A 23,819-nucleotide genomic window follows, 5' to 3' on the forward strand; every position below is an offset into this window, starting at 1 on the left:
AGGTACATGGGTGGGATTCATTTAAGGTCTGAAACAATCCTGCCCATAAATCTTTCTTTAACTATAGAAAGTTGTCATAATCTAATTTGAGAATAGCCTATCGGAGATCTGTGTTGCAGCCTGTTGCTAATCAAAAATAATTTGCAATCGTACTGTAGTAAACACTTCGCATAGGTTTGATTTCCATTAATGTTATCATTTCTTTTGTAATTTAAAATATAAATTATGTACTGATATATTATTATTGTATATTTATAAGGTTTCCCAAAAATCTGCAGTATATCAAGATAAACAGCAGGCAAATTTGTGCACATTTAAAAAGCATATTCGTTATGCTGTATTTAATTCAACAGCAAACATGCAGGAGAACTTGCAATTAAATGTGGAGGAGGGAAAATATAATTTTTGAGAGAGGAGTTTGCAAGAAGTGGACATGAGTTATTCAGATGTTAAATAGAGCTGCAGGATGGTGTGTGGTTGGTTGACTATGGAGGGGTATGAGAAGAGTGAAATAGAATATGTTTTTCCTGGTGCTGAGAACACCTGACTTCATTTGTGTATATTTTTTACCGACCGAGCACTGCTGACTCCACTTCAAACTCAAAACCTTTTGGCAATGGACATGCGAGCAATTCAACACAAAACCAACATACTTAAGTTGTGTAGCTAATTTTGCTTGAATAGAAAAGCAATATACATGTCTCTAAAACATTTTTGAACATGTTTTCATTCAAGGAGAGGTTTATTTGGTGTTCTCTACTATATCCTGACTTTTCTGGATTAATATTGATCATTTTCAAAATTTAGCGATCAGGAAATTTAAATGGTATTGTTTGAAACGAGTACAATGTGCAGTGGAGTAGAATCATTTTAATGGTAGTGATTCGGCCTAGGAAATTGATGATAAGCTCTTTCCACCTATTGATGTCTTGTTTGGGGCTTTGTAATGAATGTGAAAAGTTTGCGGAGTACAGCTGATCTTAATGATGTTGATGCCTAAATACTTGATGATTGCCTCTTGAACTTTAACTCTAATAAATTTGTAGTAAACGCAGCAATATTTAAGAACTAATTTTTAGTCTTATTTTTTGTAGCTTGGTAATGCACTCTAGCTCTGAATATCTGTGAACAGGTTTTGAAGGGAGGTCATAGAAGATAGCGTCTTCTCTTCAGCTGAAGTCATTGAGCTTCAGCTGAAGAGCTGTGCAGGGCAGCTACGTGGTCTTCTGTCCACACTTTTGTGAAATTTTACAGACTACAGGGCTTTGCATCTCAGCTTGGTAGCTTTGTCCATAAGGTTTTGCGTGCAGCCATGTCAGAGCAGTCCCTTCCTTAGGGCAGCTTTGGTATGTCCCCTATGTTTTGCAGTGTCCCCCAATAGGACGTAAGAAAATAGGATTTTTGCACTCACTGTAAAAATCCCTTTCTCGTAGTCCATTGAGGGACACTGCATGCCCACCCTTGCTCTGACAGTTTTACGTTGACTGTGGTGTTTTGTTTGGTTGACTTAAGCTGGGTACACACTACACAGTTTTCATCCAATAATCGGCTAAATCAGCCGACATACGACCGCTCGTTCAAAAGTCGGGTCAGTGTGTGCAGTGACACGATGGTCGAAAGTCTGCCCAAATGGACGATTGTCGCCTCATTTGGTTGATCGTACCGTTTAATATTTTTGTTCCAATCTCGTTTCCGTTGTGTAGTGTGTATAAACTTCCGACCGATCCACAACAGTGAGTATGAAATTAGTCATTGCTCACGACAACATGGCTGTAAAAAGTCGCTAAAGGCACGTCTGCTCTTCCCATTATTGTCCTAAACAAGGCTAGTGTGTGCAGTCCATGGACCGAGCGATCGGACCATCGGTCGCATGTAAAATCGCTCGGCATAAAAAGTTGGTCGAAATTTCTGTAGTGTGTACCCAGCTTTACTTTGACCCTCCTTTGGGCTTTGTTAGACATAAATGAGTACTCCTCCTATGGGAGGGACCTAGCAGGGGTGGAGCTACACTCACAGATTTAACTGTTTAAGTGCCTGACTCCCGGGACCACCAACTATACCCCTATGTTTCGCAGTGTCACCCAATGGACTGCGAGAAAGAGATTTTTACAGTGAGTACAAAAATCCTCTTTTTTTTTTTTTTCCCCCCCCCCCCAGAGTTTAAAGGGCAATAATGATGGGATGCACTGGAAGCCTTGACACGATGTACTGAAAATTTTGAAGGGGGGTTTCAGAGAACGTGTTGATAGCAACAGTTTCAGGTAAAACACTATATAAGGCTAGCATATCATGTGATAAGTCGCCTTTGACACCCATTCAAGACAGGGTTCATAACATGAAGTCCAGTATGTTTTGTCAAATGGCTTCTCGGGGTCAAGAGCCATGATGAAAGATTGGAATTTGTTGTCTACCTCCTATTGTCCACATCTTGATGCCCTTCTATTAAACCATCCTGATTTGGATGAATCATTGAAAGGATAATGGAGTTCAGCCTAGTTGCCAAAATTATTAGAATTGATTTAAGGATAGCAAAGATTTATAATAGTTGTGGCAAGATCATATTCACCTTTCTGAAGAAGGGAATAAAATAAGCTTGATGCAGGGGCTACAATGTCATTGAACTTTTTATTATAATGTGCTTTAAATTCATCCAGACCTGGGGCGTTCGTTGCATTCTTGAGATGTTTGTCAAATACATTAGAAATGAAACCGTGAGATCCATATGGGATCTTACATATGAACAGTTGCAGATGTACTCACAGTGCAGCTGTTGCTCTGCAAGTCTGTGAATACAGTTTAACTGCACATTTTAATTGGGCATATGTTAATTGAAAGGCACCTGAACATCATATAAAAAAGTTTTTACCACTAATGTTGTGTGTCTGTTGAATGACTGTCATTTGCCATTCTATTTTTTTTCTGTGAAGATAAGATTAAGCATTGCATATGTGTGTATGTATGTGTGTATGTATGTGTGTGTGTATATATATATATATATATATATATATATTATACACACCCACCCACCACTGTGACCGACTGAATTGGTTAGCGTCCTGTCTAGTACCTTTTTTGGATTTGCATCTCACAGCTGTGTTTTTCTACAGAAGTGTGCTGCACAGATGCACTTTATTTACTGAGACATATATTGCTACTGTGGAGTAAATCTTTTTTCTGAAGGACGTTCATCAGGTTAATAGGCAGTTTGCACTTTTGAAGTACAAGTAACAAATATATATATTAAAATGTAACCATTCTATTTATGGCTTGTATTTGTTGAACTGTGGTTAACTACAAAAGAGTTGTAGATTTAGTTGTGCAAGTAAATTATGTTTTAGGAGGATTGTCCATCATTCGATTTCTCTTTGGGCAATTTTTAACTTTATTACAGACATTATTTATATCTGGAATACTTCTCTAAGGGGCATATTCAATTCTTCCGATTCCCCGCCGCGTTAAAACTATTAGCGTTATTACGGTAATAGTAAGCTGGATTTCAGCTCGCGGCTCAGGGTACTGCGAGCTGAAGTCCAGCGAGAAAACTACCGTAATAACTGTTTGTACACACACTATTACCGTAACAACGGAGCGCAAGATTTTCGGCGTTTCCGCTGACAATTGAATATGCCCCTAAATGTTTAATGTGAACAGGTGTCTGTGCTCAATGATAAAAGCCTGAATGTAAACCTTTTTATGTAAATCCCTCTTTCCTAAAATGTCCCCCTATTCCACTGGCTGTGCAGGACTTCACAAAGAAGCCCAAGGGAAGGAATATAGTTTATCCACCAATAGTCTGCCTCATATTCAGTTACTTGAGCATTGTAGCTCCCTCTCATAGCTGATAGTGTACACTGCCAATACCTCATCCTACAGTTTAGAGGGGAGCAACACAGAGTGGGCCTTGGGGTATGCAGTACTACTCTCATTTACCAACTGTGCAGCTGTTATTACCGGTATATCATTAAAGGACCTCATGGGATAACTCTGGCAATACTAAGGTCTTGTAGCTTGATACTCATTTTCTGGTCTATAGAAAGTGGAGACTGTTAGCTGGTGAGGCAAAGATGGGACAAGCACTGAGTAGATAAACTGTTTCACCTGCAGGGCTTCTGACTGTCTCCCTCTACTGTCAGGACAGTAGGAAGTAGAGGAATATATATATATATCTATCTATATCTATCTATATCTATCTATATATATATATATATATATATATATAAAATGTATGTTTACAGGTCACTTAAAGGGGGATTCAATTCTTAGATGTCCCGTGAAGTGCCTCCAGAACAGTCCATGCAGACACTCCGTGGCAATGTCTGGCCTGAAATCTCTGCTGATTTTTCCTTGTACCTCTGTAAAATGAGCGGCCGTTTATAGTAACGGGCAGTGGCTGAATCCCCCCTTTCCCCTCCTACCTTAAGATTAATTTTAGATTTTTTATTTTTAAATCTACACCAAAATTCAGTAAATAGCCACCACAGTTAGATAGTACAAGTCGCTGAGATTTGAGTCTGTGTTATGTGGAGGCTGCTCTAACACCTTCCATTTAGATAAATGATTGGAGTCAGTGCCTAAGTGGTATGTACTGAATCTAGCCTATGTTGGTATATTGGCTACAAGAATTCATCTGCATGAGTTAATGGATTTCAACTTTTTCAGTTTTCTGGTTGGCATGCCACTATATAATCATAAATGAGAATTGCATATTAAATTGATTTATTTACCATGTTGGCACTGGATGCAAACCATGTCATGATTGTGAAGGGCAAAGCAGTAATATCTTAAGCAGATTTTACCCGTTTTGTGTGATCTATAGACTTTTGCAGCTTATTTTTCAGTGTTTTGCCTGGAAACAGCAGATTAATTATTTCTGTTACAATATATACATAATATTGTGGATGACAGCAGAGATTGCATATAAATCATAGTAAAATTAGAAGTTTATCCACTATGAACAATACCAAGTCTATAAGTAAAAGTTTCCATGTCTTGGCAGCAGATAAGTTTGACTATGTATTTAACACTTTTTATGTGTCTTAGCAATAAAGTTACTGACAGCAAGTCTTATGTGCAAAGGGGGAAAAAGATCTTGTAGAATTATCATCATCAGTTATTAATATAGCGCCACAAATTCCACAGCGCTGTACAGAGAACTCATTCACATCAGTCCCTGGCCCATTGGAGCTTACAGTCTAATTCCCAGACAGACGTCAGTTTTGATAGCAGCCAATTAAGCTACCAGTATGTTTTTGGAGTGTAGGAGGAAACCGGAGCACCCGGAGGAAACCCACGCAAACACGGGGAGAACATACAAATTCAAACACAGATAAGGCCATGGTTGGGAATCAAACTCATGACCCCAGTGCCCTAGTACTTATCTTTCATAGAAAGAAATTGTGTTTTGGTGTAATAATTCTATTGAATGTATTGGTCAACTTCATTAACCAAATTCTTAGTTTATTCAAATATAATGGGGTTCGTTTAAAAATGTGTAAACATAAAAATAGCAAAAGAAGAGCTGCTTAAAATGAATATGCAAAACATGTATGCCAATAAAGGGCTTGTTCACGCATATGCATTGAGAAAATATGTACAAATACATGATAATTAACTCACACTTTAGTTATGCGTTTTCTATGTGCTTTTAATGCATTGCGTTTTTACAGTTAATATATGTTGTGCTGGTTGAATGTGTTAACACATGACAAGTGTCATTCTCTCAAAGTGTTCTAAAATTTTAATACTTTTAAAATTTCAGAACACAGCACACACCCTATTTGTACGCATTAATGCATGCTACCGGAGTATTAGATTCCAGTGTTCTTCCCAGAAAGTGTTGCCAGCCGGGTGGCATTAAAAAGTAGCTGGATGGGAGAGTGTAATAACTTATGATAATAATGAAAATGTTGTCCACACCTAAATTATTTATAAAGACTCTTGTGGCTATTGCCAAAGGCTTTCCTGAACAAAACAACAAAAAAAAAAAAAATCCAAAGCTCCCTCTACTGCAGTGCTCTACCCATAGAGTAAGAACATCTAGCCATCAGGGTCGAGCTCCAAAAAGCTAGGCTTTTTTGGAGCTTGTTGAATTGCCCCAGACTGCAGTCCCCAATGAAAATTATGGGGACTGCGGTTTAATGCAATCTCCTGCATTAGGCTTTTGCTAGATAGCTATGCAGAAAAAAGAAAGAATGTTCCGGTTTATGGCTTAATAAATAGGCACCATAGACTGTAACCACGGGGATTTCTGACCTTACTCCCCCCATTTTCTTCAGCCACATCTCCCCCAGTTATTCCACTTATTCCCCCGTTTTCTGCGCAGTGTAGCAGCACCGTCATGATGCTGTCGCTATTGTCTGTTTACACAGGTGCAGGGTGGATGTTTACGGTCTGTCAGAATTGGATGTTAAGTAAAAATAGCCAGGTGGAGTGCCCGTGAAATAGGTTCCCGGGAGAACACTGGATTGTATTGGTAAAAGCACATGGAAAACAAATTAAAAATGAGCCATGTAAGCTCACATTAGTTTTTGGTTTTTAATTATTTTCTCCACAGCAGGTAAACAAAGTTGTCTATTATTGCAGAAGTAAATGTTTTGCTTTTATTTGTAACTAACATAGTAGAAAGCATTTTACTCTGAAAAATAGTAACATGTGTTTTTTCTATTTTGATATCACCTGATAAATTTGCTGTCAAATGAATTTGGAGATTGGCTTAGTATGGCTGGATCAAGTCACTTTTGGGTGTAATTTATCCATTTCTCTCATGTGATCTGACAGCTGTCAGGGTTTGTGTCTTGTTCAGCACACCACATCATTTCATCTTTCAAAGTGAGGCCTCTGTAAAGTCATTTTTTTTTTTACAACTTTTCTCTCTAAATTTATTAACAAAATTCCTGCATTATCTTAAGGTTTGTGTCCACGTTCTTCTTTTTATGCTTTAGGTTCATTAGCTTTGTAAAACAGTCATTTAGGACGGACTATTAATGCTGCAGAAATATAAATAATGCTTTAGTGAAGCGAAAGTAGTATTTTGAAAGTGTCTGAGATGTATGTAGCACAGTGATGGGCCTCATGTGGCCTCCAGCTCCGTTCTGCTTTATTGGCAGATTTGTTTGTTATTGCTTATAACACTTGTTTAAATGTCACTGAGACGTTTTTACAAATAGGTGTCTTTCTGTGATTTAAATGCATTGTTTACCCTTAATCTCAGTAATAAGATAAAAGTGTGGCACTTTTGATGGTTATAGAACCGCCCATGAGACCCCTGAAGTTTATCCTGTTAACATCACTGATGGTGGTGTAATTTTATTCTTGTCCTCTGACATTAATATGGATTTTACTTGTTACCTAGGAGTGACATTCTGAAATGTTCTTGGTGGTGTAATCACAACTCCTCTAATGCTCCTTTCACATTGCCAACCAAGCAATATTCTGGGTTATGAATCTGGGTTATTGTCGGGTGACAGAGCCTCCCACCCCGGAAAATTCCTGGGTCGACCGGGTTGAACCCGGGTCTGCAAAAAGATAATGAATGTAAAAATGTCCACTTACTATTTAATAGATAGGTAGTATTTCCTCACTGTTGTCCGGCAGCTACAGAAGGAGATGACATCACTTCTAGTAGCCAGGGTGAAAATTATGCTTTGCTTTTAAAGAGGCAATAGTGGACCCTACGCCTCTCCTGATCTGATCTCCAGCAGTTGAGGTCCACTGTAGGAGAGGCTGCCAACATAGCACTAGTGACAGAGCTGATGGTTGCTTTAGACAACAGTATGGCAGGCATGAATATATAGATGGTAAAATGTGCCATGAATCCCAAATTTTGAGCCCAAATTCCACCAGATTGCAACGAAAAGCATTTCTGGAGTTTCAGTACTCATTTTTTGGCAGTTCTGGGCCTAGTCAAACAGTAATTTTGTTACATTATATTCTTATCCTAATTCATGTTTTTAGCACCATTGTAATTCACAAGGTTGCAAATAGAGACAAATGTGACAGATTAGTCTGTTTTTGTTTTGTTTTTGTCCTGCAGCAGACAGGTTTCTTTCCGCAACTGCATGGGATTATAAACACACTTGAATTTAGAAATAGACTTCATATGTTACAGCATTTATTAGGCCATTAGTGATGAATGATATTGCTTTCAGTGCTCTGTTTGAAACGTCACTCTATGTGATTTGCATTTCTATGCATTCTAGTGTGTGTGTGTGTGTGTGTTAAACTTATAATTTTGCTGTATTTCTCAAATTATTTAAATGGTTGTTGTTGGGTTTTTTTTGGGTTTTTTTTTTAGACCATCATAGGATTTTGTAGGTTTTTTTTTTAGTAATTGTTTTAATCATTCATTATATGAATTGTGGGAAAACATGGTCTTCTATCCAGCTTTTTCTTACCATGTGTTTGGCTACAGTATATTACAGTATGTTGTTAACTTTAGTGAAAAGTATAGATGATTTCTATTTTTTTGTTTTAAATTCAATGTATATTTTAGGCCATGTCTGTCTATTTACTGTATGCGATTGATCACACCAAATTTTTGTTTAAAGCCGCACATTTTGATGCACTGATCATAATCTCATTCATTTGAATTAATTGAAAATATTTTAGTTGAATAGAAAAAAATCAAGAATGTTGCATTATTAAAAAAACACAAAGCACTATACCACAAACATGTGAATGATGCTTTAGAAATCAATTAGTTATATTGATGAAAGCTGGAACAAAAGGAAAGAAAAATGTTACCTATAGTAAACAATAAAATGTTTGCTCTTTTTTTCTCAACTGCAATGGAAAAATTAACTGAATCAGCTTTATTTTTTGTTTTGTTGTTTTTATGCTGTTGGTTATTTTTGCCTTGACTTATTGAAATGTTCCACAATGTGTTCTGTTTCTCATTAGCATTCACCAATTTTTTTTTTTTTTTTCATGGTGTAGATAAATAATCACATGTGATTCACACTATAAACCTCTGACTAAGGCTGGGTACACACTACAGGAAAATTCTAACGATGCAATAGTTTTAACGATTTTACCACTGACAGTTAAAGTCCCGATCAGATGCCGATTCATGTGTATACACTATACATGTTGTACACGATTACCTTCAGATCTGTGCATTACATCTGTCAAAACCTTTGGCTGCAACTCGGAGAGGTCTCCTGTTGTCCTGTTAGTCATTGTGCGGAGGATGTACACAGACACCCCTGTCCCTCCTCCCCTCTTCTCCGCCCTGCAATTCATAGCTCGGTGTCATTTGAATGCAGAGCACAAACCTAGTCTGGTCCCAGGCGATGGTGGCTCACATGGGCACCATGGAAAGTTAGTTTCACTTTTACAAGTACTGCTGCTGGCACGGATAAGAAGGCTGTTAGCGATGTGCTGTGACATCCAAGGAGGACAAAGTTGAGTCTGACCTGTCAGACGGAGTTCCGCTATTGTAATAAGACCTGTTAAGATTAATTTGTGCCCCCTAAATCTGCAGCTTTCACGCTCTGCTGCCACTCCATGCCCATCACCTTACCAGCGCTGTGTCCTGATAGATTGCTGGATGAAAGAGCGCTAATCCCCAGTTCATTGCTGGCACCTGTGAGACCCCCGGTTGCTGCACATTGTGAGGCAGCCATTTTTACTTGGAGGTAATATTATTTATATAAAGTTGTCATATATGCTTGCGTGAGAATTGGATCTGTCCTCTACCCTATGCTCTGTAATGTGTTTCGGATGTTCACATATTAGGATTATTGTTGTTTGTTTGTTTGTAAGGTGCCACAATGCTCCATGAAAGTGGACAATGGAGAAAACCTATCATACATAAAACAGGAACATACAAGGTAGAAAATATAAAATCGGACATGAAAACAAAATGTGTCCTGAGAGAGCTTACAATCTAATAGTAATAGGACAAAGCTGAGAAAAGAGGGACAAGTGTGGCTCAAAGAAACAGTCATGATATTGTATTATATACAGTAGTATAAGTTTGAGTAGGGTAAGCTCTAATTATATTAAATTGGTTTTCAGAGGGCGTTTTAACATTTGAAAACTTGAGTGTGCTCGGGTGTCATACACTGCATAAGTGGGTAGCGAGGGAAGTCTTGTAGGCGGTAGTAAGAGGCAAAAGTCAGCGGTAAGGGGATGTATGAAAGGATGGATTGAAGCTGAGATTGATGTGTTAGGTGAATGCCAAAAGTGAGGACTTTGCAGTAGTCAAGGCAGGGGATAAGAGAATGGATGTGTTTTGTTTGCACCTTTGCTAAGGAAAGGGTGTTTTGTAGCAATGTTTCGAAGAGCGAGGCTATAGAACTATGAGAGAGACTGGATGTGAGGAATAAAGCACCATGGAGTCAAGTGTGACATTAAGGTAGTGGGCTGAGGAAATTGTGGTGGTTTTGATGGGGAGGGAGATTTGAGGGAAGGCTACTACTCTCGGAGGAGGGAAGATTATGTGCTCTGTTTTGGATATTTTGTGCTTTCGATGGCATCAGAACATTCATGTCGATATAACAGAGAAGACAGTTGACCGCACAAGATAGTAAAAAAGTTGCGGAGTGGTAGATTTGGAGGTAATCCGCATAAAGGAAGTACTGAAGACCGAAGGAGTGAATATGTTCACCAACAGAAGATCAGTGAGAGAAGCAGAGGGCCTAGAACAGAGCCCAACAGAAAGTGGGAGTGGAGTAAAGATGTGCCAGTTACAAGAGGTGCTGAAGGATTGTGGCTGGTAGGAAGTGAACTAAGAAAGAATTGTCCTGAAGGCCAATATAGTGAATAATGTGCAGGATGGGGGGGGGGGGGGGGGGGTGATTAGCAGTGTCAGTAAATAGGTCCAGGATAAGTGTGGATAAATGACCTTCAGACTTATCTGTAAGTAGATCATTGATTGCTTTTGTGATTTTCAGAGAATGTTGAGTCGGAAGCCACATTGCAGAGACTCAAGAAGGGAGTGGGAGGAGAGAAACCAAGATAAACAACTTTGTACAACCACCTTAGTAGTTTGGAGGCAAAGGGGAGTAGACAAATAGGGTGGTAATTTGAGTGAGAGGCTCAAGATATGGTTTCTTTTAGGATTGGTGAGGTGGGCATGTGTTTAAAGTAGGATTGGAGTGTGCCAGCAGAGAAAGACAGGTTGAAAAGGTGAGCTATAGAGATGGACATGCAGGTTGTAGGGTGAAATAAAAATAATATATAGACTCTGTTACTGGGGAGAATTAACTGAGAGTGGGTTGGGGAGTGTAGCAGAAGGTGTGTTGGGTCTGCCATGAGGTGATATCTTGTAGAATGGCATTTATTTTGCCCTTGAAGTATGTGGAAAATGCTGACCTAACTGTCACTACAACTGATAATAAATAATAGAGCTGTGGACGTATAGTTGAATGTGTTTGAAAACTAGCTAAAAAAAATAAAAAAAATACATCCAGTGTATAAAAAATAAGACTTGCAAAAAAAGTGTTTCACAGTTTTCACTGTACGGTGGGTAAAGAATAATAGATAGTCCTTACATGGATTCCATTGCAGTAGCATTTCTCTATTGTTCTTACACCTGCATGTATAGTGCCTGGATAAAGTATGTTGTGCTATATTTTTATATTTTTATTTTTTGGACAGCTCATTAATATAGTTTTTGTACAATTTACTTGGGTGACATAAGATTTTTTTAGGTACTATATTGTAACTATTTTTATAAATCTATTCATTAAATATGAGTTTTACATTGTCTCCTCTTTCTCTTCATTTTCAGTCAAAAGTTCTTGGTTCTATTTCCAGTATGTTGCTCTCACTATTGCATTCAGGCTTACATTGTTAAAGGCTAATTAATGGAAAGTAAATAAAATATGAATGCTCTGTCAATGCAGTAATTTGGCAGTTCCCCAGATACATCTCAAGGTCACAGCAGGAGATGCTCTCTCTTCCTTGGACAGAACCTGTTTTAACACCAGGTTTGCAAATCCCTTTACCAATGAACTTTTATATTCACATGAATTGTCTTGCAGCCTTGTTTGATGGTGTTAGAGACCAGTGTAACGCCCAGCAGACCACGAGAAAGCGTCTCCTACTCTTGAGATTCATGGATGTACAGCTGCATTAACAGACCGCAGATAAAACGTTTTGTATTTTATTTTCCACTTATTTACCAACAAAATTAACTGGACTGTACATCTTAAATGTATCCAAAATCGTTTGGGCTTAAAAAAATGTTCTATGCCCCTTTCTCTGTCATATAAATGCCTTGGGCATAATTATTTAGAAGTTGGCGAGGATAGAAATTCCTGTGAGACTGATCACGTACAACCACTCAGCGCAAATGTACTGACAGCAAGCCGCTTAATGTCACGGGGTGTTTCTCAAGAACACACTACTCATGCACCTACCAGATTTTGCTGAATGCTGACATTATAGATGGATGATGGAGATTTCTGTTTTGATGGTCATAATGTTGAGAGGTGTACTGCCCATTGTATGGTTCCACTTTACTGAAGCTCCAGAGCATTTGCTTGTGTTTCTTAAGAATATTATTGTTGTAAACATGTAATATGGTGTACTAAGTCAGTCTATAATTTTTCAGGTGACATACAGCATGTTTGGTGCTTCAAGAAAGAAGTTCGTAGAAGGGGTCGAAAGTGACTACCATGATGAAAATATGTATTATAGCCAGTCCTCAATGTTTCCGCATCGGTCGGAGAAAGATGTAAGTCCTCTGTCCTCCCTACCGCCGCATCTGTATTTTTTCCTTCTGTGTGTTTTAAAACTCTGTTGAAAGGGTAATATCCTTTTGTTGTTTGACAAAAGTACATATTGGGGGTATGTTAATATAGACAATTGTAATACCATTTGAAACTTTGCTATTTTCCTATCACTTCACAATATCATAATTTATTTATATAGCGTCACTAATTCCGCAGCGCTGTACAGAGAACTCCCTTAAATCATATTTCGGTATATATATATTTAAGTCCTTTTGCTCATCAGTCCACTAGACATCTGAAGTCCCTCTGAAATCTCTAGGACAATGTCCCGATGGGATCTGCTACAAGTCTACAAACTGAAACTACAGTTATTTGAACTTTTGTGACATCACTGACTCTGTGTATAAATCAACCAGTTCACACTGTATGTTTCTGCACCACATGTCTGCCCAGCTGTCAGTCACTGTGTGTCTGCTCTATTAGAGAAACACCTCCAAAACATGCCAACCTGCTTCAGAGAAGTGAGAGCGAGCATGTGGGTCTTACTTTGTTGAATATAAACCGTTATTTTATGTATTATTCAGCTCGGTAGTGCACAGCCTTTGATCAATATTCATTTCAAATAGTGGCTTGAGTTTAATGAATTGTAACCCAAATGTCAGTCCTCAAGTTATTTAAATTCACCAAGTGTGCTACATGTGTACATATTGTACAAATTATTTAACTTTTTTTATTTTTTTCCCCCCAGATGCTGGCGTCTCCATCACCATCCGCATCGGGTCAGCTTTCCCAATTTGGGGCTAGTTTATACGGGCAACAAAGTAAGATTTTATTTTTCTCCTTTCCATAGCATCTTTGCTCTTTATTGCAGTAGTGTTGCATATAAGTTGCACCATTTAGGAATTCTTATTTCTGTTCAAATTCTCTTACTCTATTGCAACTATTGCACTTATTACTGATAAGTAATATATCAACCATTATTGTATAAACATGCTGCACATATTTGTAAAGTTTAGTGTTTATGTGTGCTTTTATCGCTACACTTTTTCAGGTGCACTAGGCCTTCCAATGAGGGGGATGAGCAACAATACTCCTCAGTTAAACCGCAGCTTATCACAAGGCACTCAGTTACCAAACCATGTAACACCGACAACAGGGGTACCAACAATGTCACTTCATACGCCACCATCTCCAAGCAGGTACTGGGAGAAAAAGATTTATCATTTTGCCATGCAGTTCTTATTTTTCATTTCACTGTACTTAAGGTGACATGTGGGGAAATTTGTAAGGCATGAGATTTATTAAATGGAAATGCTGGTGAAGTTGAGTAGTAATCCGAACAATAAATGAAGAAAAATTACTGGATGAGGTGTCTTCCTATGACTCGGCATATACTATGGGATGAAAGGTTTTTGGGACACTGTACGTAACAGTTTGGGGCTCCTTCTAATCTGCCTGTTGTCTTTCAGAGGTATCTTGCCGATGAATCCCAGGAACATGATGAACCACTCCCAGGTTGGACAGAGCATTGGAATTCCCAGCAGAACGAACAACATGAGCAGTTCAGGGTTAGGCAGTCCAAACAGAAGCTCACCCAGTATAATATGTATGCCAAAGCAACCACCATCCCGGCAACCTTTTACTGTGAACAGGTGAGAGGCCTTTTTTTGCTTTTCTATAAATGTATAGTACGCATACCCAGAGGGTATACATACAGTATGTTGAATATCTGATTTCTCATATAAGTGCACATTTTAAAAGTAAAGTATGTGCTATGGGATTGTCCTGTAATTGAGTTGCAAACTTTATTTAAGTCGGGGAAAAAAATGTGTTTTTAATATGTTGTGTGACATCACCTGCTCCTAATGCATTTCTCACGTGGAAAACATGTTTTATTGTATGTACTGTGATGTTATGATGCTTGGCTATGCATTATGTTAAATTGTTCTGAAATTGTGGTTGTTTCTGCCTGAAGTTCCCAGCATATTTTTTTAAAATGCACAACCGTTAGGCATTCTATGAATGTCTTCCACATCACTAGGCAATATAGACAGGAGAAGCACACATGTGGAATAGAATTGCTTTACTGGGCCGAAGTATTAAAACTTCCTGCAGCACACATTCATGAAAAGTAATCAAAAGTACCTGTCTCGTCCAGCATCATGACAAACGGTACAGATCTATTAAGTTTAGAATAAAATTTATATAATCCCTTATTTCTAAACTGCCAACATGTTGCACAACAGGAGATAATGATAAAAACAGATTATGCACAAGGACATTCATAAGAGAATGCTCCAGTAGAACAGTAGTAGATATGCATTTGATTAGTTGATAATATACTATGGGGAACGTGCTTGTTTTAAATGTAAAAAAATTGGACTATTTAGGTGATACATATTGTAAAAACATGCCCTTGGCTATACATGTCAATGTTGCTATAGAATTATGAAAAGTTTTTAGTTAAAGCTAAAAACTTGATGTACAATTCCCAATGCTAACTTGTCTGCTTCCTCGGGGCAAACATAAGCTTGGAAGAAATTCAAGATGCCTTTCATGAATTAACACTTGGCCTGGATGGATTACAGTGGTTTCCCCAGAAATCTTTGCCAGCTGTGTGTTATTAATAAATAGCCTGATGGGGGCAGTGTAATACTTTGCAACACTGAATTACCACTTGATGTATAGAAATGATGCATAAACATATTCACCACAACTGTCAGTGGTACTATCAAAATAATGCCCTTGCAGACACAATTTATGACGCAGCAATTTTTTTGTAAGGTGTACAGAAATCCTCTGGATTACTGCCCTATAATCCAGATGATTACTGCCCTATTTCACTGTTGAACTGTGATTATAAAATCCTGGCCAAATTTTGCCTTTTTAGCTTCATCTGTTATCCTACATGGTGACCAAACTGCCTTCATGCCTGGGAAGCCCACTTTTATTAAAAGGAGGCACTTGTTAACATTCAAGTTAAGCTTGCTATAATGGGAGATTCTGTGATGTAATCTCTTGATTTCATCGAGTGGAAATTGTTTGTAGCATTCTGACCAAAGTTGGCTTCTGCCGACATCTTACAAGACGGACTGGGGATGCTACTTTCTCCTTTGCATTATCTAATGAAGTTATAGCTAACATAAATTGAGTGAAGATATTTTAGGGGTTTCACTTTGGGCCCAGTGGTGGAAAAAACTTGGAAATGTGTTGATGGTATGGTATTGTTGTTTTCAGGTAATTCTAGGCAGTCGCTGAGCACAAAATTTTGCATAATCATATAGCTCAATGTGTGGGTTACTTACTAATTGGCATAAATTTACTACATTCGCATTCGTTGCCACACAAGAACTACATATCCCCCTAAATATATTCTAGAAATAGGGGCAGAGTTTAGGTATTTGTCTAGAGTTATTGCCAAGTCTTCCTCAAGAATTTTAGATGTTAATGTCTTTCACCTTTTAGAGTTGATGAAGTAGAAATTTCAGATGTTGAAGATACTCCCTTTGTCAATGATGGGGAAGTATACATGTAATTAAAATGATCTTACTGACCAAGCTACGTTATATATAAAGCATTTAATTGATATTATTAAAAAGCATCCTTTGCAAAATTTGGTATCTCCCTTCTTTTCTGTGTGGAGCTTCTATTTATACTAAACTGTACAGCTAATATGTCTTCAGATATAAGTTGTTAAGACTCTCCCACTTTTTGGGCATTATTATGTCACTACTTTTTCCAATACTTTTTACTTCCCATTACAAAAAGCTACCAGTTACTTGGTCGCAACACTACATTGCTGGACCCATAGCAGAAGTTTGATAGAGGATGGCGCATACACAGTGATGACCCGTTTGGGCCTTTTGTTCTGGAAATGAAAGCGAGACTTCACTGCACACGAGCAGAGCAGGAGCCTTTGGAGTAGTTGTATAGTCTTACAGGCAGGGTCACCACCACAATTGTCTAATAGCATTATTTATATGGATACTAAGAACACTAGGGATGCAGGACTTTTCACTAGACTATATGCCATTATGACTGTACCAGATGAAAATACCTTGCCAGTAGTGGAGAAATAGGAGGAGCTAATTCCAGGAAAATCAGAGGATGTTTTAAAAGTAGATATTTCACTCCATGCAGATAGAATGAATGTGTGTGTGTATGTGTGTGTGTATATATATATATATATATATATATCTATCTATCCCATATGCATTTTTCTGGCATGAGCATGTCCAGCTATTAAGTTAATTTGGAAGGATGTGGTGACTTTCCCTCTATAGTATTACCAGTTCCTCAACTATGTGCCACATAATTTTTAGAGAGCTTTTGATATAAGACAAAAACGCCACAGTCCATAGTGTATTTATTTAGTGGCATCTTACCCTATTAATGCCCAGACAAATTTAGTAAGATACAGAAAATATGGTTGGGAATCTCCTCTTTCTGAGCTTAACACTTTTGACTGATATTGGTGTTTTTAAGAAAGATGTGTTTTAGTTATGTTACAATATGTAGTGTATTCACATGTTACCTGTTTTAAACCATACAAGACTGTTTTGTTTGTTTTTTATTTTCATTGTGTACTCTTTATTGCACATTTTATAAATTAAGCAATTTAAAAAAAAAAAAAAAATGGCCAAAAACTGTGAGCAATAGCCATCAATGATAGTATGCGTTTATTTAGTCAGGAGAACCTTGGCAGATTTGTATTCTAGTCTGCTTTCCTACTTTTTGCTGTTTCATAGAGCAGATATATTTGCGTACTAGTAATTCTGTTTTATCCTTGTTTTATTACCAACCCACCCATGTCATATTCTGTTCGGCTTGAGGGACTGAACACTTGCATTTGTGGCTTGTGTGTGGCCGGCTTAAGTTCATGTTAGATCCTGTGCCTTGAGATTGTATGAGCATTCATGTGAAAAAGAAAGTGCACCCTCTTTCAAATTTGTGCTTTCACATATCAGAACCCAATTAAGTCACATAGTCCTCGCCAGGTCCTAAATTTTGATAAATATCTAAACTAATGTTACAAATAACGCAGTGTATTTCACTTGGTGACTGTTTATTCAGCTCAAAATAAATCAACATGAAGAAGCCATGTGTGATAAAGGAAGTACATCCTTACTGCTTCCATATCAATTGAGCCAGGTGCTGCTAATTAAGTGCACTTCTTTATTTGATCATCAGGAAATGCTATCATCTCTTTATACAACAGAACCTTTTGACAGTTCTTTCTGGAGAATTCAGGTTTCTAGTTGGTGTTAACACCACGCCAAGGAGAGAAGACATCTGCAATGATCTTAGAGAAGCAGTTATTCTGCTCATTAGTGTTTAAAGGGTTACAAGACCATTTCCAAATAATCATTCTACATTGAGATTATTTTCAAATAGAAGACATCAAAAGCTGTTGTCAATGTTGTCAATGAGTTGATGTCCCAGCAAATTTATCCAAAGATGAGATCGTATGTACTCCAAGAAATTGCTTCATCCAGGGATTTATAGGCCTCTGTCAACATGGTAAATGGCAAAGTTCATACTATCATTAAAAATGGCTTCTATGGACAAGTAGCCAGGAGAAATCCTCTTCTCTGACAAAATAAAATGGCAAAATATTGTGGCACAGCTTTCCTTTGAATATGAACATAACACAAACGTTTAGGATTGATGTTCTCTGGACAAACTAGAGCTTTTTGGTCTTATTGCACAATGCCATGTTTATAACCGACTTACCGGTGGAGAGGTGATGATTTGAGCTTAGTTTATAGCCATATGACCTAGATGCCTTGCAGTGGTTGAGTCCACCAGCAAACTCCTCGTTATACCAGAGTATTCTAGAGGAAAATGTTGTGAGGCATTCTTTCTAATAACCGCTGATCATGTTTAGCTGATCATGCAATAGGACATTGATCCCAAGCACATCTGTAAATCTACAGCTAAATGGCTGGGAACAAAAGGTAGTTTTGAAATGGCCAAGTCAATCTGCAGACCTCAACCCCATTGAGGTGCTGTGGTGGGGCTTTTAAGAGAGTTGTGCATAAACAAATGCCTTCAAACATCAATAAATGGAAGCAGTGTTGTAAGGAAGAGTTGGCTAGAATTCCTCAAATAGGAACTAATAAGCTCAGTTCTAAACTATTAAACTCAATAATTTTACTGCCATTAAAGGTATTTCTAGAAGTTACATACATACATAGGGGCATATTTAATAAAGCACGATAGTGCTTTTAACGGGTAATTAAGGTCCCACAGTGTCCTCCGCAAATTTATTAAGGGGGCATTGCAGCAGATATCATGGATATCTGCTGCTTTGCATTCCTCTTTGTTTTTGGGAGCAGTCACCATTCAACAGAATGGTGACTGCTCCTGGCCGCAATCTAACAAGTCCCGAAAAAACATTTTTTTCGGGAACTTGTCATGTTAATGTACGCCAGCTGAAGCTGGCGTACATCATCCGAATTGAGGAAATCTAATGCTGTCAGCTCTGCTTCGGAGAGCAGAGCTGGACAGCGCATGTGTGGAGGGATCACATGATCCCTCCCTGTCACTCACAGCTCTCTCTCTGCAACTATCGTTGCAGAGACAGAGAGGGGATCTGTGTGCGCATGTCCAGTTCTTGGAACTGAACATGCGCAATTGAAGAGTGAAGAGAAGACCCGGAGACAGCGCTTCCGAAGAGGGGGGTAAGTATGAATTTTTTTATCACTGAAACAGCAGTTTTTCGGAACTGCTGTTTCTGTGCAGGGCTGTACATAAATGTGAGAAGTAGTTCAATCCTTATCATTGCGATAAGGATTGAAAACTACTTTTCACTTTATGTGAATAATGATAAATGTGCCCCATAGTAACATAGTTGATGAGTTACTTCATATTGTCTGTATTCAGTGCTTTTTATTGCACCTTCCTAATGACATTCAATTTGTTCTGATGCAGTTTGTTAGTGGAATTTATTATCAAAACTGATCTCCTTCTCTGTCCACACAGCATGTCTGGGTTTGGTATGAATAGAAATCAAGCATTTGGTTTGAACAATTCCTTATCGAGTAACATTTTTAATGGAACAGGTAAGCATTTCTTTTACATTTGCAAAAGCATATTTGTTGCAATTTGGCAATTGTAATTTTGGTTTAGCTTCTCAAATATCTGAAATATCATTATGTAGATTAAATGTTTTAAACTCTAAACTAAGCCAGCCGTAGTTTCTATTCAGATTAAATGTATAATTTTTTTCTTAGATCGCAGCTGATTTAATTCTAACGATAACGTGCCTTGTACTGTAATTGAAATTCTGAGATGCTAGATAAAAATCAATCTGCCCCTAATGAATAATGCTAATTGCATTATTGGTTAGTAAAGAGGTTAACAATTTATATGTCCTGTCAAGTTTACTATTGAAATACATCCAAGCTTTAGAGTCCATATTTCTATAGGGAAGACATTTATTTTATTGTGTTGTAAACCACAGTGCAGAACATAACTTTCAAAGCAGAAAAAAAAACTCCCATTTGTATCTCGTTGGGTGGTTGGAGATGTATCCAGTAGGTGACACATATCATGGAACATTGTAGCCTACAGCGTCACAACACAGAAGCTCCAAAGCACTACGCTACATATGATTTCAAATATACAGTCTCCTGTAGAAAATTATGATACAGTATGCTTGTGCATGCCAGTGAAACAAATAGCAAAAATATGTACATCATTTTCTCTCACTTTTCTGCAGGAGATTGACATGTTAGAGGTAGCGGGGGTGCTTTTGATGTCAGAGTGTCTTTCAGCTTGGCAGATTTGCTTTGTAGAAATGCCCTGTTGATTGGTTTATTCATACATACACGGGCAGGGCTAGTGATGGAGCTCAGATCCCATTAGGATGCTATACTCAAATGTGTGACCAGATTTAGACACAGGAGTTAATTATTTAACAGCTACAGGGGATTTACCTTCAAGATTCCAACCTGAAATTTCATTTTCATTTTACTGGTCCTTGGAACCCTTTAAATTATGTTGCAGCTTGGAGACCTAATGACTGATAAGAATCCTATATCTTGCAATCACCTTTAATAGCAAATATCAATAAAATGTCAAACATCTTAGAGCTCGGTTCTCATATGGCTTTCACCCAAGCTGTGCCATGTCCAAAACATGGTGAACATTGCTGTCACTGACTGGATGCAACATTCTTGTGTGCATTGACTGTCTTTTTTACAGATAATTGTGATAATTCTTCCCTATAATGAAATCTATTAGAGCTCTGTTCACCAGTAGCTTGGATAGAAGCACTGTGGGCAGTTTACTGGAAGATGTTTAAATTTGTTATGAAATGAAGAGTAGATTATTGTTCTTTGACAGATTACAAAATGGACTTTTTTTTTTACACACATGAAAATGTTATTTGTTTATGGTCTGCCATATGTTTACTGTAATGCACATATGTGTCTAGACTCTAGGCTTTCATGAGTAGAGGGTTTCTTGACCCTCTGTCTCAAGTCTGCTCCTACTTTAACCTTGTATGTACATGTTCTGTTTTTATGTGACTTGTATTTTGTATGATTTGTTTTTCTTACTGTCCGATAATGACGACCTGCATTTTAATTGAAGTTGATCTACCACCTAAAATCCTGAACATTTTTGTTCACCACTTTAAATTGCCTTCAGAGCAGTGGTGTGAGCAGGCAGACCAATGTAAAGTCGCAGTGTCTGTGAATGCACCTTCTCATTGGTTCTCCCATCCACACCCCCTTCCAAAGCATCACACACAGACTAGCCACAGAGTTACAATGCTCCACATGGTAGTGCATCTTTAATTTAGTGCTCCGGTCACAATGTATTTATTGTGGTGCAGTTTGTGTGGAGACCCTGACACGTATGTGTGGGAGGTCCCAGCTCCTGTCATGGATCTTTTATTGCAACTTTTACATATGCATTTGTGAAGGTTAAGATATATTTTCTTTTTGGATGAACTTGATCTTTAATGTTTGAACTTGAACTTTAATGTTTAGTTGCCCTTTAATGATTCTTTTTATGTGACTTACTGCTTTGTGACAGGAAGTGTTCATGATCATAGGAATGACCTATTTATTGGATGCATAGATAGAAAAAGCCAATGCAATTGGTCTTTCTTGCTTTTCGAAAATATAAATCTCAAAAATAAAGAAGCATTTGCCATTGTCCTCTAAAATTTCATAGTTCTTGGTGAACATTAGCTCTTTTTCTCTTGCAGGCTAACATCCTGGCCATCCCAGTAACGTTTCAGCATTTGTGTTTTCATTCTACTTTTTGTTAGCTTTTATTCTACATTAGTTAAAGTACACTCAATCCTTTTGTATTTCAGATGGAAGTGAAAATGTGACGGGATTGGACCTTTCAGATTTCCCAGCACTAGCAGATAGAAATAGAAGGGAAGGAAGTGGCAACCCTACACCATTAATAAACCCTTTGGCTGGAAGGGCTCCTTATGGTATGGCAATACCTGGAAAGTGTCTAACTGTGTGGACTCAATTGCTGGTTGTATTCTGTGGCATGTAATATTATCTGGAATGAAAGGGTCAATGAAGTAATGAGCTATTGCTACTAATGTCTACATTATACTTTCTTTTCCAATGTGGGCCGCAGCTTTGTCTCATCTGTTTCCAGTGATACCGTTCTTATGTGAAGAATATACAGAGCAGTAACAGAGCTTAGGATGCATTAAGGAAAGCATGTCAGGGATCCAGGGTTTTACTGATGACAGGGGCAAGACTTGCAGTGGTCTTTCAGCACAGTCAAGTACTATATGTTGTTAGACCACTCCACCAGATAAATGCAACTATAATAGCTCCAATGTACTGTATATTAGCAATAAATGTTCATAAGAAGAGTATGCTCTTCACCCCTGTCCTTCCATTTAATGGTTAAAACACCACTTAGTATAAATACTATAATATTCACTTGTTTGCTGTGTTTTGATAGTCTTATCAGATAAAAGGTGAATAAAGTATACCTCATACATGTAATATTATCACATTTTTTCTTTAATTACAGCTGAATGGTTATTTTCCTAAAACGTTGAGTCTGTCATGTCCAGTATTTGATAATCTAAATGAGCGTTCAATAGCTGAATTCTTGTTATGAATTTCTACAGTTTAACAGAAACCATAGTGAGTGATGTGAAAGTGATTGCTCAAAATGTGTTTAGGTCCATTATTATTATTATTATTATTATATATTAATACACTAGTATATATATATATTCTAATATATATTATCATTGTGTAATATTGAAAGGAAGTCTTCCACTCCATGATAGATTCTTATTATAACTTTGGTCTGTAGCTCTTTCAGCATAGGCTTAATTGATGTAAGATTTTTTTCCAGCTCTGAAATGGGTTGCACAGTTCAGAAATAATCTTTAAATACTTATATATCAGTCACACTATAAAATATTCTTATTCTCTTTCTGTAGTGGGCATGGTAACAAAACCAGCAAGTGAGCAGTCCCAGGACTTCTCAATACACAACGAGGACTTCCCTGCATTACCAGGCTCCAGCTATAAAGATCCAACGTCGAGCAATGATGACAGCAAATCTGTACGTAGTAGGATTTTAACCACTTTCTTTACAACAGTTGACTAAGGCTGGGTACACACTGCAAAAACTGTCGACCAATTTGTTATCGCTAACGATTTTACAAACAACTGATGTTCCAATCAGTCTGCCGATTCATGTGTACACGCTATACACGATTTAGCTTCAGATCTGTGCTCTTCATCTGGTCCAATAACAGTACAATATTCAGTCATTCTTTCCTGTCACGAAATAAACTTTGACTTTTCCACAATGTCATTATAAATTTCGTTGGCTTCTGTGACTCTGAAACGAAAATAGTCAGTTTCAGAAAGAACTGACGGACGAATTTATTCCACCTGCAGCGCACTCTACATTTAACAACACAGACACAGTGACAGATTGCGAAGTCTCTCTCTCTCTCTCGGCAGATAGTCAGTCACTTATCGTCTGATTGGCTTGATTATCGGCTGAAAAGCCTGTAGTATGTACCAAGCCTAATTGAGTGTATTGATAAAGAATGTAACCCTTTTCTAATTCTACTATTTGTATTGAAAGTATTGCATTAGGTTATTAGCTCAGTAGAGATGGCCAGAG

The 23,819-nt window shown here is 37.8% G+C and overlaps 1 protein-coding gene across 3 annotated transcripts in view; it reads left to right on the forward strand.

The window, feature by feature from the left end:
- Positions 1 to 23,819, forward strand: part of CNOT2 (CCR4-NOT transcription complex subunit 2) — a 62,732-nt gene that overhangs the window by 13,530 nt on the left and 25,383 nt on the right. For all 3 annotated transcript variants that reach the window (XM_075209521.1, XM_075209522.1, XM_075209520.1), the window contains exons 2-8: positions 12,560 to 12,682; positions 13,429 to 13,501; positions 13,732 to 13,879; positions 14,150 to 14,332; positions 19,665 to 19,744; positions 22,012 to 22,137; positions 23,122 to 23,246. In XM_075209521.1, the coding sequence (XP_075065622.1) occupies positions 12,572 to 12,682; positions 13,429 to 13,501; positions 13,732 to 13,879; positions 14,150 to 14,332; positions 19,665 to 19,744; positions 22,012 to 22,137; positions 23,122 to 23,246 (846 nt within the window). In that variant the 5' untranslated portion in view covers positions 12,560 to 12,571. The remainder of the gene's footprint in view (positions 1 to 12,559; positions 12,683 to 13,428; positions 13,502 to 13,731; positions 13,880 to 14,149; positions 14,333 to 19,664; positions 19,745 to 22,011; positions 22,138 to 23,121; positions 23,247 to 23,819) is intronic.

This window comes from Mixophyes fleayi, chromosome 4 (genome assembly GCF_038048845.1).
Source record: "Mixophyes fleayi isolate aMixFle1 chromosome 4, aMixFle1.hap1, whole genome shotgun sequence".
NCBI lineage: Eukaryota > Metazoa > Chordata > Amphibia > Anura > Limnodynastidae > Mixophyes > Mixophyes fleayi.